Genomic DNA, 18,649 nt, shown 5'->3' on the forward strand with positions numbered 1-18,649 from the left:
GCATTTACAGTATTTTCCAGGAAAACCTTTTGACAGATGCTAACAGCATGATTTGCATGTTAATTGACAGTTGTGGACTGATCATATCTGAAGGACCTTGACTGTTCATTTTCCAGGAAAACCTAAGTTTATGACATATGCTAATAGCATGATTTGCATCTTGCCTTGACAGTTGCAAACTAATCCTATCTGAAGGACCTTGACTGTTCATTTTCCAGGAAAACCTTTATGACATATGCTAATAGCATGATTTGCATGTTACCTTCAGTTGTGGACTAATCATATCTGAAGGACCTTGACTGTTCATTTTCCAGGAAAACCTATTAGAAGTTTATGACATATGCTAACAGCATGATTTGCATGATGTTTGACAGTTGCAAACAAATCCTATCTGAAGGACCTTGACTGTTCATTTTCCAGGAAAACCTTTATGACATATGCTAATAGCATGATTTGCATGTTACCTTGACAGTTGTGGACTGATCATATCTGAAGGACCTTGTCTGTCCGTTTTCCAGGAAAACCTTCATGATATTGGGCATGTAAGGTAAGCTGGTGTCTCCCACTTCCTGAAAAACATTTTCAAACATTATTATGTAACATTAGTAGCTGGAGTCTTAAAGGCAACCAAAGCAATGTTAGGGCCCAAAAAATGGAAATAAAAAAAATGCTGAAATCTTTATGGTAGTGACATTAACTGTTTAGCACATTTGCGTAATCAGACTTTGAGCATTTTCAAACTGTGCAAAAACGAGCCGTACAATGATTCCCTTAATTTTGCGAGCCTACAAAAACACTGGTGCCAATTTTCAGTGAGTTCTCACATCACCCCACAACGACGTCATATTTTTGCATGATGGATGTCGCTATTCATTATGATAGTGTCATTTGAACTAATCATGTATAGAAATGACTAAGTACATGTAAATTCACTTTCAAAATCTGATTTTTGGGCCCTTATATTGCTTGGGTTTCCTTTCAAGTATTTAGTCCACCTAGGTCTTAAGAAAGTAAGATATTTTTAAACATAACATGATGCATCTTCAGCATTGGGAAGACATATAGCTGAAATTTTCCCTACATTTCCTACTAGCCGTGGGGCAGTATCCCTTCAGATGTAAGATAAGTCATGCTTCACAATGGCTAACACTATACACATATCATTTGTCAGTATCTAATTATTCAAATAACATATTTACTAGGTTTCCTACTGCCAAACTCCCTTGGCCTTATGCTATCAAAACTCCCAGGCCAGCCTGAAATATCTGTTTCATATTAGTTACGCTGTCCTTAGGTGTCACTTTGCTGTTGCATGAGGTCATGAGGTGAGGAGATTAGTCACAAAATAAGCATAGACTTGGTGTAAATTTATATCCGATACTTCATGATCTGGTATTTTGGACCTCAGTACCTGACCCTTGCCAAACTGTTGTCTAATGTAGCATTAATGCCGCACTACGCGCTCCTTAGCGGAGCACATTGGGCATTAATGCTGGATTCCCTCTGCTCCCTTTGGAACAGGGCATTAATGCCAGCATACACCCCTGTCCATTAATCATCATTTATCACCCAGTCTTCTTGGACTGAAGGGTAAGTGGAAACCCTTTCCCCTGGCTGGTGCCAGTGGGGGTGGTCACACCAAATTAACCCTCTGCCCCCTAACTACAGTCCACCCTTGACTGCTAATGTATAGGTCAAGCATGACTAAAGGCCGTGGCAGCAAGCACTAATGCTGGAAAGATGCCAACTAATTGGTTCAAGCCTTGGTCCAAGGCATGGCTGCTATGACATTGAGGGACTGGTATTTGGACAGCCATAATTACCATGAAATTACCATGGCAGTGTGCACTAACCAAGCAATAGTGCTGCATATGTATTTCTGGCATTAATGCTACATTAGACAACAGTTTGGCAAGGGCTAATCCATTTTACTGTGTACCGGTACGCTGCACCCTAATATCTCCCCGACCAATCGAATCACATGAATCGCATTGAAACTCAGATTCGTATCAGCCATTTCCCGACAAATCGCTTTCTAACTTGCGTTAACGACTACATTGTACATCTGACCAAACTGACTCGCCAGTGAGATGGTGGAAGGTGTCAGCTTCCAAAAGACATTTTCAGATTGACAATTTTGGCACTTTGGAAGTAATTGAATCCGCCCACGATTTTAAGTTTAGAGAAGAGTAGTAGAAACTAGAAGTTAAATCGCGGGCGGATTCAATCACTTCCAAAGTGCCAAAATTGTCAATCTGAAAATGTGCTGAGTTTCAATGCGATTCACGTGATTCGATTGGTCGAGGTGAATATCAGTACTTACTGGAGGTTGGCCGTTGACTAGAACTTCCTGAGAGAAGCGGACTTTTGGGGAGGAGGGCTGGCCGTTGTGCTGGGACTGGGCAGACTGGGTGCCAGCAGAGCGGGCTTGTATCTGTGGAGACGACAAAAAGAAACTGTCACTAAGAACTGTTATAGGAGACCTAGTGTAGAACAGTAGGAGGAGACCGGGAGAGGTTCTGGAGGTAGTATGACCCAGAAACGAAGTAGCCTGTGATGTATAGCTAGGTTCCCATTGAGCCTTCATGTTGTGTTGGACAGTTCCGTTTGGTTGCTAGAGTATTATATACAGCCTTGAGTACGTACAGTCTAGCATACTACCCAAAACAGCAATGCTGTCCACATAGACTAAATTTATTCCAGTTTGAGATTAGAAACTGTGAACTGTAAGGATGCGTATTTGTGCCATAAATTATTAACACTAACCCTGTAAGGCTGCATCACTGTCAGAACTATCTTGTCCGGGCAAGACCTGAAAAAGCCATTCAAAAAGATAAAAAAATTATCAACTTCACATGATAATGCTCAGTACCTCAGAGACTGCACATAATATATTTTACATTATTTCCATTATGATAACATTTTCTGCACTGAAAAGGCATCAAGTTGCGAATACTAAGAATAGTATAAACATAATGATTGAAGAATGATGTATCTTATATATCATCACTCATGCCCTATCTAACTAATATTCATGGAATATAAATCAGGAAAAAGATAGATTAGCCATACCAAGAAACTCATAACTTACAGAAATATCTATAATCTCCTTTTGATAGGTGCACCTTAGGCAGTTTTATACTAAGTACCCAATATTAATCATCATTATGATAGGATGCCTCTTTGCTGAAGCACACTCTAAGGTACTTAAATTCTACCAAGCACAGAGATGCTTAATTCTACAGGTGCGCACATAAATCAAAAGGGCCCAGGTACAGACAAAGGACAGGAGGGATCTATGGAGTAAATATGAACACTTCATCATAGTGCTGCGTACCTAAACGTAACATCAGGTACAGGTACAGGTACAGGTACCGGTACAGAGGTTTAGGTACCTGTACCTGAACAATTTGAAAAAATTTACATGTGTTTTTCTGAAATTCAATAATGACAGAAACATAAACAAACTGTTTACAACTTGTCAGCATCTTTATTCAAAGATCATAACTAGGTTTCTACACTAAACTCCCTTGGCCTTGCTATCAAAACTCCCGGCCTGCCTGAATGATCTGTTGCATATGAGTTACGTTGTTTCAAGCTGTCACTTTGGTCAGGTTTGGTGTTGTAAGAGGCCATGAGGTTAGGAGATCAGTCACAAAATAAGCACATACTTTGTGTAAATTTATATCGGTACAATTACTGGTACTTCATGATCCAGTATTTTGGACCTGTACCTACACATGTAATCAGTTTTTACGGTACAGTACCGGTACACAGTACCGGTACGCAGCACTACTTCATCATGAAGGATCTCAAACGTTGCCATTTGTACCATAATGATATGTATGTATAGGAAAGTACAAAATGTTTCTTTGTTTGTTTTGAAAACCCCATAAACTGCCTTTAGGTGTAACATACCAGTTTTTAACAGAACGTACAATTTTGCTGTAAGGTTTGATCCACTCACACCGTTAAGGACCCCCACTAATAGTTTCGATATTGTGGTGGGTTCTTTTACGTGCTCGAGGTGTGGCTCTCCTCATACATCCCATCCCATAGGATGACCAAAGTTTTTATTTTCAGTCAAGTGAGGAAATACTGAATTTGCAGGTGTAAAGTGCCTTTCTCAAGGGCACATTCAACACTGGGCCTGCTAGGGGTTCAAAGCATATCACTAACCATAAGACAAAATTGCCATAATGTGTTAAGATGCTTGAAAATGTGCTAATATTCCCATTCTTAGGTTACCAACAAAGATTTTGCATAAAACCATACCATCACGTTTGTTTGTTTGTTTTTTTGCCAATTTGGGCCACACCAATTCGATTTGCTTGTTCTCGGATTTCTTATAAAGTTGAACATATCAAACTGTGAAAACACAATAAAAGCAAAGCTTTGAGGACCACGTTCATGCCCTGGTGCACTGAGCTTTATGGCGTGAACACAATTATCATATTCAAGTTTTCCTCCCTGTCCTCTGCTTTTATGATGTCCACTATGTCTTGCTATATTTTCTTAAGATGTCCCAACAAGCAAGGAACTAAGACTAGTATGGCCTTGAATAAATTTGAAATACATGTATCTGGTGAACATACTGATCCTGTGCCCATCACCATATAGACATGCACTACCTTCAAGGCAGAATCTATTGTCAAAGCACACCTACATTGAATACATAATACACTTTTTGGTGCCTCTTTTATTGATTGAATATGATGAGTTATAAAGTCCAGTTGTGTCACAAGACATTAAATCATGGTAGGGTGGGTTTCCATTATTGAAAGATGGAGACAGGCACCGGTGTTATTTGCTGCCGAATCCCTCAGATAGACTGTTCTACCAAAGCTACAGGTCATGGACATTGTTATTGCACAACGCAATCTTCCTGTCTGTACTTTTACGGCTCTATCCTGGCACATCGCCAGCGTTCCTCTCGGGATGATCTCTATGCGTGGGTTGGTTCGGAATGACTTAGACGGCTTAGCAGCGTTCCGCGGGATTACCTTGCCAATCAAAACCGCCGTCTTCATAACACCCTAATTTTGTACCGTTGTCGGACTGTCATCAGCGCAAATCTGACGGGCTCAATATCAGTATTGTGTGGCTAATGCTTAATTGTGCTGTGGAAAACCGTCAATGAATTACAAATGAAAAAGATAGGCTGTGCTATGGCTTTACACAATACTTATTCCGAATGCTACATATATCGTGCCAAAACTCACTAATTAAACCCAACAGTTATAATATTGTAGCACTTCTTTACCTAACAGAAAATGTATTGCAAAATTATAAATTAAAAAGAGGACATTGATGTATGAAATAATTTTTATATGCTTTACACAATGCTTATTCCCAATGCAACATACATGTAGTGCATACCAAAACACACTTGATTAAAACCTAACAGTTGCAATAGCACTTTTCAAGATGTCTCTACCTAAGGCCACACAAATTTTATTTGTTGCTTCTCGGATTTTTTTGGAAAAAAAATTGGAGCGACAGGGCCAAAAAAAAAATCCAAAAAAAAATTTTTTGAAAATAGTCTGGGGTGAAGCTAAGGGTTTACATAACATAAAGAAAAAGAGGATTATTCAAGTTTCAGCTTTGTATGGCTCATTTTATGCAATGCACCCCATTCTTTGATCTTAAGCTCTATAATTCTAGTAACAAAATTACCTTTTGCCATGGATTGATGTTCAGAAATAGTTTTAATAAATGAAAAATTATAACTTATGATCAATGTGACCACACTTTTTAGGTATGTGAGGCCTTTATAATCCATTTTGGTGGCTATCGAGTTTTACAACTGAACAGATAGTAAAATTGGGAGTTAAAATTTGTGAATGGGAATAGTGACCCAATTCTTTTTTTTCCAAAATGGGAAAAACAGGACAGGCTATTCCAAGAAGCAACAAAATAAATTGGCCTGGCCTAACTAGCACAAAACGCATTGCAAAAAAACATGTCCATCCATACATGTATATGAAGACATCACATATATGCAGAGACATGTTTTTTCACTGGAGACAAAAACAGTTGATGGAAGAGCATCTTACCTTACTAACTCTACCACCCTGTCCCGAGGAGCTTTCCCGACATTTTCTCTGTTTATCTTCAAAATCTGGTCTCCTGGTAACAGCTTCCCAACAGATGGTCCTCCTTTATGCAAAAAAAATAAAAAGGAACATACATCAATATTAAAAAACAAAAAGATAGCGGATGCTATCTGAAACATTTACAAATTGAATATCCAGTTGCGTATAAATGAGCAACCTTTGGATTATGTCTAACGTTCATTGATAGGACATACAGTCAAACCTGCCTAGGCGACCACCTCTTCAACGCGACCACCTGGCCATGGCGACTGTTTTTTCTTGGTCCCGAAAATTTTCCCCATAGGCACAAGCATTAAGCGGCCTGCCCAAGGCGACCACCCATCCAACGCGACCACGACCGCCATGAATTGGGACCGCACAGAGCACAATCCCTGTATATTTTTAACACCTCGACCTGGAAACGTGTTATGATTGGAATCCTCTTCATGGCGACCACCTGTCCATCGAGACCGTTTTTGCTCGGTCCCCCGGGTGGTCGCCTTGGGCAGGTTTGACTGTATATCAGGATAATGTGGTAAAAGAATGACTGATTCAGAAGTATTTTGCATAGGATACTAAATGATAAAAAGGAATTTGGGTCTAGAAGAAAATACCAAACTCCAGCCTGGTCTACCCAGTGAAATCCTACCACAGTGAATGCACCTTTTGAAGAGGTGCAGAAATCTAACACCGCTTTGCAGTCGGAGCTCTTATACCGAAGCAGTGACACACGTCAGTATGCTACAGAAGTGTAACATCCCACCATGCGTGCATGCATGCATACGGCATGAAATTGAGGACACATAGTTTACAAAAGGAAGGTCAGTAAAACGAATGTATCAAACAACATGTGAAACAGATTTGTTTTCAACAAGAAGTTAGCCTTTACCACAATTCTCTTATTATATATAGGCAGCAGCAACAAGTTTAGGAGTAAGAAGAGAGAAAACACAATTAAACCCACTCATTAATCAGGGCTTGAAGAAGTGTTTTCTAAATACCTGCAATGGTATAGGTAACATTCAAGATCATCTGACCGAGAAATTTTGTCTTCACCAACTCTATTCTTTTAATTTGCCTCTTAGCCCATCAAAGAGCAATATTTCGGAAATAAAAAATTCCTAGTGGTACGATTTTGAATTTTTCTACTACATACATGTGTAATGTATAGATATTAAGTACTGTCTTCAAGTTGCTCCTAGATCCTAGGAAAACTAGTAGTTATTTTGGGGCCACTACTGGCCACATGTTACCCTATAATTGCAGGGTGGTTTTATCATGGACCAACTTGCAGGTTAGGTGCAGGTAGACATCAGAAATACCCGCACAGCTCAATTTCACCTGTACTAACCTGCATATGCAGGTGGTATTTTTAACCCTAATGCCGGAGTTACACAGCAGGAAATAGCTATAGCCCGAAGATCTGCGAGCTAAAAGTGTTATATTTGGCTGGAATACACCTGTGTCCTTTTGATCACGGTGTGATTTTTCAGGACTGATCGATGTTCGCAGGTCACTGATCCGGGTTCAATATTAATGTAACAGGGTAGATTTTTCAAGTTAAAAACACACTCAATACTGCAGGATCTCCCTAAAGAATGGAACAGTGGCGCTCCTCCATCCTGTTCTAATCCCAGCTCCATCCTGTTGATTTTCAAAGTTAGGGTATTTCTTCTAACATTTTCCAAGCAAAGCCTATAATAGATGTCCTATCCCCTCCTTTTACGAAAGAACCGAATTATCTAAACAAGTTACCACGAAAGCCCCTACTTTTACACATTCACGGATGAACAAAAAGCTACCTTTAATTTCTCTTGAAATCACAGAACCCACAAATACTAGAAAAAGTGGGACTTTTCGTCTTCCACTGCCTCCAAAAAAGAAGTCAAACCCAGCTAGTTTAGATATAGCCAACAATTGTATTTAGTACTAGTAGCCATGCAATTGTTACAACAAAGTCAGACACAGTTTACTGACGCATGTATGTTTTTCCCTGTGTTTTTACCATGTATTTGCAATTAGCCCACGGGCACGAACTTGCAATTAACTTCATATAATTTTGCTCAAAACTTGAGATTTCATTAATAGCAGAAAAGATGTAATGCTGAAGTTACAGAATATGACTTCCATTTGTACCTGGCAAAGGAAAAATGCAACAGCAGCTCTCCTCTTCAGGGGTGTGCCCAAAAACGCCCCCCCCCCCCCCCCCCCCCTCCAGACCTCCCCCCTCGGCAACAAGCATCCTGTGCCTGGCACTGTGATACATGTACATGATGTTTCTGGGGATATCCCTGATACTCTGTTGATTGTGAAATTTAGAAACCTTCTTGCAATCAAGAAATTTGGCCAAAGGTCATTGACAGTGTGATGCTGGCATCATACTAAGGCCACACCAATTTAATTTCTTTGTTAACGGATGTATATTTTCCAAAAAATAAAAAAAAATTAAGAATTTTTTTTGTTAAAAAATTTTTTTGGGGGGAAAATAAAAATCTATCAACCAAAAAATTAAATTGGTGTGGCCTAAAAATGAGTTCTACAAAGTTGGCCTGGTGTTTCATTACCTTCTGTGACATTCCTGACAACAACAGGCCTCTCCCCACCAGCGACGAACCCAAAACCGACGTTCTGGTCTCGGTGAAGCTCCACTCTCCTTGGAGGTGGCGGTGTCAGGCGTTCAGTGGCCGTGCGAGGGTCGTCACGACAGGTAGTCTGGGTCACATGACTGGAAAATGTTGGAGATACATAGACAATATCACATGGCGGATTCGACTTGCAGAAGGGCTGGGACCGAGAGCGATACCGGATCCACCGTATGGCATTTCATTAACGCCGTACCCACCCAAGAAAACACACATTCCAATGCAAAATGTGCCAGAAGTTAAGAACCTTTGGTGTCCTAAATGCAAACAAAAATCTTATAGAAAATCAATTCCAACGTCCGAATCTGATATTCATATTTCTCACAACAGCAAACAGCACACCCAAAAGCTCAAATTATTCTATCATTGAAGCATGTGCGGTACAAGTAAAAACTTGTGTGGTAAGATATCACCCAGCCTGGAAAACGTTATCACGGACCATGCATATGACATTCATGTATTTTACGTTCATTCACCTTACTTTATTACTACAGAGAGAGATGTGAGGACCAAACGCGAGCTTCCAAACTTTTTTTGTTATTCAACTTAGCTTTATCACCTTATGTCATTTAATGAATGAATGAAGACCTTTATTGCACATTTCTGCCACACTTGGCTAAGTACAGGTCACAACAAAACAAAATAATAAGAAAAGAAGATCACCATCATTACATTGCATTTGAAAATAAGTGCTCCTACTAAAATCTTGCATATCCAACTTTGATAATTGGGGAATGATATCTATAAAAATCTAACGATGTCTCAGTGATTTATGGTTTGCATTAATGGGCATTCAGAAATAGTACCGATTCTTAACTGAGTAAAACCTTTGATAGAAACACAATTATCCAATTGTACTGTAAGAGATATGCTTTCGATCAGCGTGCATTATGTAAACCAATTAAAATTCAATGCAAGGATTGATCATTGGAAAAGTACCTGTGAGACTAGAAACATTGATTATCCCATCCTTTTACAAAAAGCTTTGTTGATGTTTGGGATTGATTAATCACTCTCTCATTTGACTTGGAAATGTAATCAAAAATGTTGGGCTGAATATGAATCTGTTCTGTTGAGTGTCACTCTGCCCTTGGACTTTATTTCCCAACTACTCATCATGATCGCTTATCATCATTCATTTGGTTAAACCTTCTCTGTCCAAGGTCACATGTGATGTTATGGTACAAATCTGATAAAAATCATGGGTTTTTTAATTTTAGCAAAAAAAAATCATGAAAACAGAAGGCTGGGGTGAAAACTTGCACCTGACCCTGTTCACTCCCTGATACTGTGTGCACCAAAGTAAAAACATTCCTCTGAGATTCTGTTTTCATGTTGTTTTTCCAATGTAGCATTTTTTCCAATATTTTTTTTATTCCGTTAACCGAGAAAATAAATTGGTGTGGCCTTACCCACACCAAACATGAGCCTTGCAAAAAAATACACTCAATTCTCTGGCGATTTTGAATTTCAGCGACCTTCTGGCGATCTACAAAGTCTGCCAAAGGTGCTAGACAGTGTGGCGCCAGCTTTACCATTTTACAACTACATCATGTAACGCTAGTGGGGGTATTGAACTCTTTAGATAGAGGTTTGGCCCTGGCTGGTTTTTGACGTGTTTTTAGGCATTTTTGTCAGGCTTTCTACTTTGTAGGTTTGGCAGGCAGACATGCAGAAAACGGGACAAAGTAGAAAGCCCGACAAAAACACCTTAAACCATGTCTAAAACCTCTGCTTGGAGAGTACAATACCCCTACTAATATATAACGTTACACGTAGTTGTAGGATGGTAAAGCTGGCATAACACGAAACATGTCTAAAACCAGCCGGAGTCTAACCTCTGCTTGGAGAGTACAATACCCTTACTAATATATAACGTTACATGTAGTTGTAGGATGGTAAAGCTGGCATCACACGAAACACCTCAAAAACCAGCCGAAGCCGAACCTCTGCTTGGAAACTATTATCATCATGATCACTGTTTCTACATAAACAAGACCAAACAACACGCTCATAACATGTCCAAATCAACACATCAAAATCTCATTCAAAACCACCATCTCAACATAAAACAACAAACAAATAATTCAACTCTCATTATGTGATACAAAACGTCGGCACCAACAGTATTATGGAATACAAAATGGCAGCACCCATAGAACAATGGGATACAAAATGGCGGCGCCCATGCATAAACAAAATGGCGGCGCCCATACAAAATCTAATAACACTAGTCAGTTCAAATCCGGAGGTTCAGTTTCCAGATATCAAGGCGGCCATCTTGGAATTCGAATTTTCCAACTTTTTTTCTACTGAGTTTACAGTTAAGTTTCATATATCATTTGAAAGAGCATGATGCCCCACACACTATATGGTGCCTTTAATTTGGTCCTAACATGGAAAGCTATGAAGATATTTCTTTTAGAAAGTTGCCCAACCCATACTATCATTAGTTGGACCTGGCGACACAATACCACCCCAGACCTGGTTAGACTTGGCCCATACTGGCCTGATAGTGGACAGACAATGATCCACCCTATTGAATGCCATGCAAATGAGTAGAAAATTAGTCCTTCCATTCAGTTGAATACACTTGCATAATCACCAGATTTCCAGTACAATGGGCGGGCTTGAGTTCAATGGGCTCAGTGATTAGAGGTGTCATTGCCCACTGTGACTGGAACAATTAGCCCACAATTGTTTGTAAAAACCCAGGTGAACTCAATACTGCTGGATATGTACTGACCTAGGAGTACATCGTTCACATGCATTTTCAATCAATCATATCTAAAGTTGTGAACATCGCTGACTAATAATTTTTACATGACTACATTCATGATGAAGAGAGCTTTCAGCTTATACCACACTTATAGGCACAAATCTGATATTGCTGAAGATTCCAAATTGCTTCTGGATTTCCCAATTTGAACTGACCAGTGTTTAATTGATTCAATACAGGTTTTGCTATCGCAAACCTGTAGATATGCTGGACCTGCTTACTTGATGTAATAGGTCTGCCGATGCTTGTCCACTGCCAGTTCCCAGCCATACGGCAGCCCATGGCAGCAGGCCCAGCTCTGGGCGGGAGGGAGCCAGTTGGATGTGTGGGACTTTGTACTGCAAAACAAAACAAAACAAAAAAATAAAATATCTGTGGTTTTTAAAAATTTGCTACACTTTCACATGCCATCCTTGGGTTCCTGACTTCATCACCCTTGCCAAACTGTTGTCTAATGTAGCATTAATGCCGCACTACGTGCTCCTTAGCGGAGCACATTGGGCATTAATGCTGGATTCCCTCTGCTGCTAGGACTGGTATTTGGACAGCCATATTACCATGAAATTACCATGGCAGTGTGCACTAACCAAGCATTAGTGCTACATATGTATTTCTGGCATTAATGCTACATTAGACAACAGTTTGGCAAGGGCAACACTCATTTCCTGCATGCCTGCAGATCAAATTTGAAATGAGGCAACTTAGTCTGCATGAACAAACTTGACCCCTGGGCAATTGAGCCTGCGGGAACAAATCTGAACCCAGGCCAACTACGGACACACATCAACACAAACAAACAGACATACCGATAACGATACCTCCATTTTCACAGAGGTAACGAAACACAACTGTCAGCATCAACAGATCTACATACATGTACATGTACACTAATTGAGTCATTCATTGAATTGACAAGAGTTAGACACTATTTAAGTCCCCCAGGGTAGGGTAACCCTGTCTGTGTGCCAACATCACTATGAAACCACTGCAATCAAAAGTTTCATCCAGTCTTACAACGGAGGCAATCATATCTACTAACTTTTCGAAAAGAGTGTTATGCTCTATGTATGTGTTAAGCCCACATTCAGGATCAATATAATGGGTTATAAGGTTCTCTTCAAAGGTATGTATAAGCCCCCTAACTAGTGCCAGTTGAATGAATGTCAGAGTTCAGACATCTAATTTGAACTCTCAAGGCGAAGGTGATTGCGGAACTACAAATAACTATTCTAAAACACCATTTAGCAAAACTTATTAGTGGAGATACTTGGGTGTTATTTTATCAAATGGCAGTTCCAATATATGGAGACACCTGTGCACTACATGGCAGGCTTAATGTATGGAGACACCTGTACACTACATGGCAGGTTCAATGTATAGAGACACCGGTGCACTACATGGCAAGTGTAATGTATGGAGACACCTGTGCACTACATGGCAGGTTTAATGTATGGAGACACCTGTGCACTACATGGCAGGTTTAATGTATGGAGACACCTGTGCACTACATGGCAGGTGTAATGTATGGAGACACCTGTGCACTACATGGCAGGTTTAATGTATGGAGACACCTGTGCACTACATAACACTTTATATATGGAGACACCTGTACATTACATAACAGGTTCAATACATGTATGTGGAGACAACTGTACATTACAATGCAGGTTCAATATGTGGAGACACCTGTACATGAGTTATATGGCAGGGTCAATATATGGAGATATAAACCTGTATATACTACATGCATGGTAGATTCAATATATTGGAACACCATGCATATGGCACTGACAGTATGCCACATATAACAGGTTCTAAACTTCTACATGCATATACATGTATATGGAGATACCTGTACACTACATAAAACTGAAAGGTTTTATGTATGGAGATACCTACATACTACATGGCAGGTTCAATGTACGGAGACTGATGTGCGTTGCATAACAGGTTCTGTATGGAGATACCTCACTAGATGGCAGGGTCAATGTATGGAGACTGATGTGCGTTTCATAACAGGTTCTATGTATGGAGACACCTACATGCTACATGGCAGGTTCAATGTATAGAGACTGATGTGCAGTGCATAACAGGCTCTATGTATGGAGATACCTAAATGCTACATGTACATGGCAGGTTCAATGTATAGAGACTGATGTGTGTTGCATAACAAGTTCTGTATGTGGAGACACCTACATGCTACATGGCAGGTTCAATGTACGGAGACTGATGCGCATTGCATAACAGGTTCTATATGTACCCATCAACAGCTGTGTGACCTACATGGCAGGTTCAATGTCAGCTGCCGACATTACAGCCCTACTGATGAGTAAACCATGTCATACAACACTTGTGCATTAGCATGATCAGTTTGGTGAGTGCCGGGCGACCTGTTTCTGTTCCCATTTCGCCCCAAACTCCACCTGCCATTAGTCCTCTGAAGAAAGGGGGGCCACCTCAAGGTGTTTCGTTTTTTCACATCTTAGTGAGGGATATAGTGTTTCGGAATTGCAAGCATAACAAAAGCTCAAGACAGTACAATAGAATATCAACTAAACAATGTGGTCTAAAAATCTACATCTTTTCTAGCAGTACTATCTTGCCTGGCCAAATATTTGTAAAGTGACTAGAATTTCAAGAGAAATTGCAAGTATAACAAAAGCTGGAGACAGTACAATAGAATATCAACTAAACAATGTGGTCTAAAAACTACATCTTTTCTAGCAGTACTATCTTGCCTGGCCAAATATTTGTAAAGTAACGAGAATTTCAAGAGCACTCAAAGTTGGATGTCATAGTGCTACACATATATCTTGGTGAATGTTGAAAATAGAATATGCATAGCAGTGCCATATTTTACACAGCTTTAGATAATTATGATCAGATTATCATATCTTTGGCTAGCATATTTCCTGTATAATATTTGTGAAATATGTCAATATGGCAATTATATTTTCTTAAATAACAGTCTCATAAAATCATACAACGTGCATTATAAACAATAGATTTCATATCACAATTGCTTTAATCTTGATACATAAAACAATATCTATGTCTACTGTGTTTATGAGGAAGAGTTTTGTCCTTTTGTCCTGACAAAATTCAATATCGCTCTTTGGAGTGCTCAATGATAATTCAGTTCCAGAGCAAGGACAGGTCACATAGATACTGCCGTGCACTTTTTCGCCTTCTATTTTTGGGTTTCGCGCATGGATAGGCATGTAGTAAAGAGCTTAATAAAAAAAATGAAGGGAAACAGGGTAAGCCCTGTGCGCTGTTGAATTAAACTTTGGGCCACACCAATTTTTTTTTTGTTTCTCGGAATAGCCTGTCCTGTTTTTCCTATTTTGAAGAAAAAAAATTTTTTTGGTGAATTCCTATTCAACAATTTTCTATTGGAAGACAAACTACAATGTACAACAATAAATTCAGCACCCAGGACAGCAACATTTTGACAACGGTTGTAAGGGGGGGGGGGGCTATGATAGTTTTCAACCAAATACACCATAAGGCCAATAAGACCAGTACTACAAATACATGCAATTTATTCATATATTTGGTAGCTTTCCATCTTCCATAACATCCACAAATGAAAGGAAGCATGGTAAGTCCTGTGTGCTGTTGAATAAAACTTTGTAAAGGATTCGCGACACAAGGAGGATAATTACAGCTATCAGTGTCACAGGCAATCAATAACTTGGGGTAACTTTCATACTGTAAATATTTGAATATTTGCAGTGGTTTTATTTTCATGTTTTTTTGCTGTGACTCGTCTCCCTCAGAAAGTCATGACACCTCTAATATGCATTTCATTGTGTCACCACATATACTTAAAACACAGTAAAAAACATAATTCTTCTCCTACTGCAAAATCATGCCACCGTGAATATAGATGATTTTACGGTATGTCCTATAGCCATGGATGGCTCTCTCACCATTTGGTTGATTTCTCTGAATTTCATAATTAATCTTGGCTTATTACCCAATGTACAAATAAGTCAAGTCAAGTCAAAGCTTTTATTTGAATAATGAATTCTTAATGAATTCTTTCTGACGCATATCATGAAATCCTTAGACAACAAATTTCAGCAAGCAATGACTGCATGGATGATTCGGCACATGGAAGCTACATGGAATCCACTTAACAAATCAAAATAGCTCCGTGTATTGGCATCTAATATCAACATGATCATAATAAGATTTCTTTCAGTTGTATGGCAAGGACATGTTCCCATCTGAAATGCAGGCAGAAATTATTTTATATCTTGTTGGCTGCTGAACTAATTAAATCTGACCAATCACAGCTCAGGATATGCACACCTTTGTTTTTATTGGCTGCTGAAATAAGTAAATCTGAGTGACCAATCACAGGTCAGATTGAGGGGCAGCAGCTTAATGGTGCTCTGTGCAGCAGGTGTCAGAATGCTACCCAATGTCTCTCCTGTCAATCAACTGTGAAATTTAGGGTGGGGCAATCTTTTTAGGTCAGGTCTCTGGATTATTGACATGATATGCTCTGCAACAAGTTCCAATGCTTGACACATTTTTGTATATCATCAAATAGATACATTTTATCTACAAGTTTACTTTTGGGATTGTCTTGAAATAATCTTATATGTTCTATCTACAAACACACACAAAAATTCAAGAAATTTCTTATCACACAGACCAATATCTAGCTGCACACGCAACAAAATAGACCCTAGAGATCAAAAGAATCATATTAGTTATTCATGGTACATTTCTCCTTATTACACACTTGGGATGATAACTATCATTTTCCAAATGCTTTCAACAACTCATCTATTCTATACGGCACTCCTTCTTGGATGCTCATTTTTTTAACCAAAAAAAAGGGAAGAAAAGGTTACGTTCCGTCGGGAAGGTTCAATGAACGTACACCAAGATAGAGCACTGAGAAAAATAAAAAATTTGGTTATTTTCCAAATGCCTTCATAAACTCATCTATTCTACACAGCACTCCTTCTTGGATGCTCATTTTTTTTAAACGAAAAGAAAACAGGAAAGAAAAGATTAGGTACCGTCGGGAAGGTTCAATGAACGTACCCCAAGATGGAGCACTGGGAAAAATGAGCCGAAACTGATCAATAGATAGTAATTTCAGGGCTACACTAAGGGGCCGCAACCTCCTTTCTGGTCCGTGGGTTGCAAGAAACGAGCTAATCAAGAGAAATCAAAAATCATTAGCACACTGGCTGCAGCTGGGTTCATCGGGAATGTCCAGTTAACAGGCTAGAACCAGTGGTCAAGACTGACCAATAAGGCATAAGGGTTTCCATAGTGTTACAGTCCAGTTTTGAATGCATTGTGCTGCAATGCGAATAGGAAGGGTCAGTTTTTCTGAGTAATTAAAGTCATGTCACCATTTTGTATGGTTGATCAAGCCAGTTTCCTCTAGAGATATCAACCATCCTGTGAGCAATCACCACAGTAAATAAACAAGATAAAATCAGTCAGGGTACGTCAATAGGGAGACAAGTGTTTGACATGAGCAAGAAACACCAATTAGTTCTGTTGGAAAACAACAGCTACAATGTGAAGCAATTCATTCAGCACTAAGGACAGTGACTGGGGACACAAGTGTGTGACTGAGGCTAAGAAGCAACATGACATTGTTGGAAAACAGCTACAACTGATTTAGCACCAAGGGCAGGTCAAGTAACTGGGAACAGAAATGTTAGTCATAAACTAAAATTACTATTTAGCTCTGTTGAAAAACAGCTACAATATACAACTGATTTAGTACCAAGGATGGAGTTAGTAACTGGGGATACTAGCTCAGTTGGAAATGTCACCATCTGTATGGTTGATCAACCCGGTTCTCCCCAGAGCTATCAAACATCCTGCCAGCAATCAACAGGTCCTCGCCATAGTAAATAAACAAGATAAAATCAGTCAGGGTAAGTCACAGGGGACAGAGGTGTTTGACTTAAGCAGAGATACCATTTAGTTCTTTCAGAAAACAATATACAACAGCCATCCCAACACCATGGACAGGGGGGATGAAAGTGTGTGACTGAGGCTAGAAGCAACAAGACATTGCTGGAAAACAGCTGCAATACACAACAAATGATTTAGCACCAGGGACAGGGCAAGTAACAGGACAGTAGCTCAGATAGATATGTCACCATCTGCGCCGGTTCTCCCCAGAGCTATCAAACATCCTGTCAGCAATCAACAGGCCCTCACCACAGTAAATAAACAAGATAAAATCAGTCAGGGTAAGTCAGAGGGGACAGAGGTGTTTGACTTAAGCACCATTTAGTTCTGTTGGGAAACCATAAACTATGATATACAGCAGCAAATTTAGCACCAAGGACAAGGCAAGTAGCTTAAAACAGAAGCTGTTGATCTAACCTCAAAAGTAACATTTACCTCAGTTGGAAAACAGCTGCAATGTCCAACAGCAAATTTAGCACAAAGAACAGGGCAAGTAACTGGGAACAGAAGTGTTCGTTAAAACTAGAAGTAGCTCTGTTGGAAAACAACTGAAATATAAAACAACTGATTTAGCACCAAGGACAGGGCAGGTAACTGAAGACACTAGCTCAGTTGGAAATGTCACCATCTGTATGGTTGATCAAGCTGGCTCTCCCCAGAGCTATCAAACATCCTGTCAGCAATCAACAGGCCCTCATCACAGTAAATAAACAACATAAAATCAGTCAGGGTACGTCAAAGGGGACAAAGGTGTTTGACTTAAGCAAGAAAAACCATTTAGTTCTGTTGGAAAACCACGGCTACAATATACAGCAGCAAATTTATCACCAAGAACAGGAGAAGTAGTTGGAAACAGACTTAACGTCGAAAGTACCATTTAGCTCAGTTGGAAAACAGCTGCAATATACAACAGCCAATTTAGCACAAAGGAGAGCGCAAGTAACTGGGGACAGAAGTGTTTGTTAAAACTAGAAGTAGCTCTGTTGGAAAACAACTAAAATATACAACAACTGATTTAGCACCAAGGGCAGGGCAGGTAACTGAAGACACTAGCTCAGTTGGAAATGTCACCATCTGTATGGTTGATTAAGCTGTTCCCCGCAGAGCTATCAAATATCCTGCAGCAATGAACAGGCCCTCACCACAGTAAATAAACAAGATAAAATCAGTCA

General features: G+C 39.6%; 1 protein-coding gene across 4 annotated transcripts in view; it reads right to left on the reverse strand.

Moving 5' to 3' along the window:
• The window catches only part of LOC136436931 (uro-adherence factor A-like), an 81,979-nt gene that overhangs the window by 26,321 nt on the left and 37,009 nt on the right, over positions 1-18,649 (reverse strand). For all 4 annotated transcript variants that reach the window (XM_066431336.1, XM_066431338.1, XM_066431334.1 and 1 more), the window contains exons 3-8: positions 11,738-11,854; positions 8,660-8,820; positions 6,057-6,159; positions 2,767-2,812; positions 2,324-2,434; positions 465-569 (exon numbers count right to left, since the gene is read on the reverse strand). In XM_066431336.1, coding sequence (XP_066287433.1) covers positions 465-569; positions 2,324-2,434; positions 2,767-2,812; positions 6,057-6,159; positions 8,660-8,820; positions 11,738-11,854 — 643 coding nt within the window. The remainder of the gene's footprint in view (positions 1-464; positions 570-2,323; positions 2,435-2,766; positions 2,813-6,056; positions 6,160-8,659; positions 8,821-11,737; positions 11,855-18,649) is intronic.

Source organism: Branchiostoma lanceolatum, chromosome 6, assembly GCF_035083965.1.
Source record: "Branchiostoma lanceolatum isolate klBraLanc5 chromosome 6, klBraLanc5.hap2, whole genome shotgun sequence".
In the NCBI taxonomy this organism is placed as follows: Eukaryota; Metazoa; Chordata; class Leptocardii; order Amphioxiformes; family Branchiostomatidae; genus Branchiostoma; species Branchiostoma lanceolatum.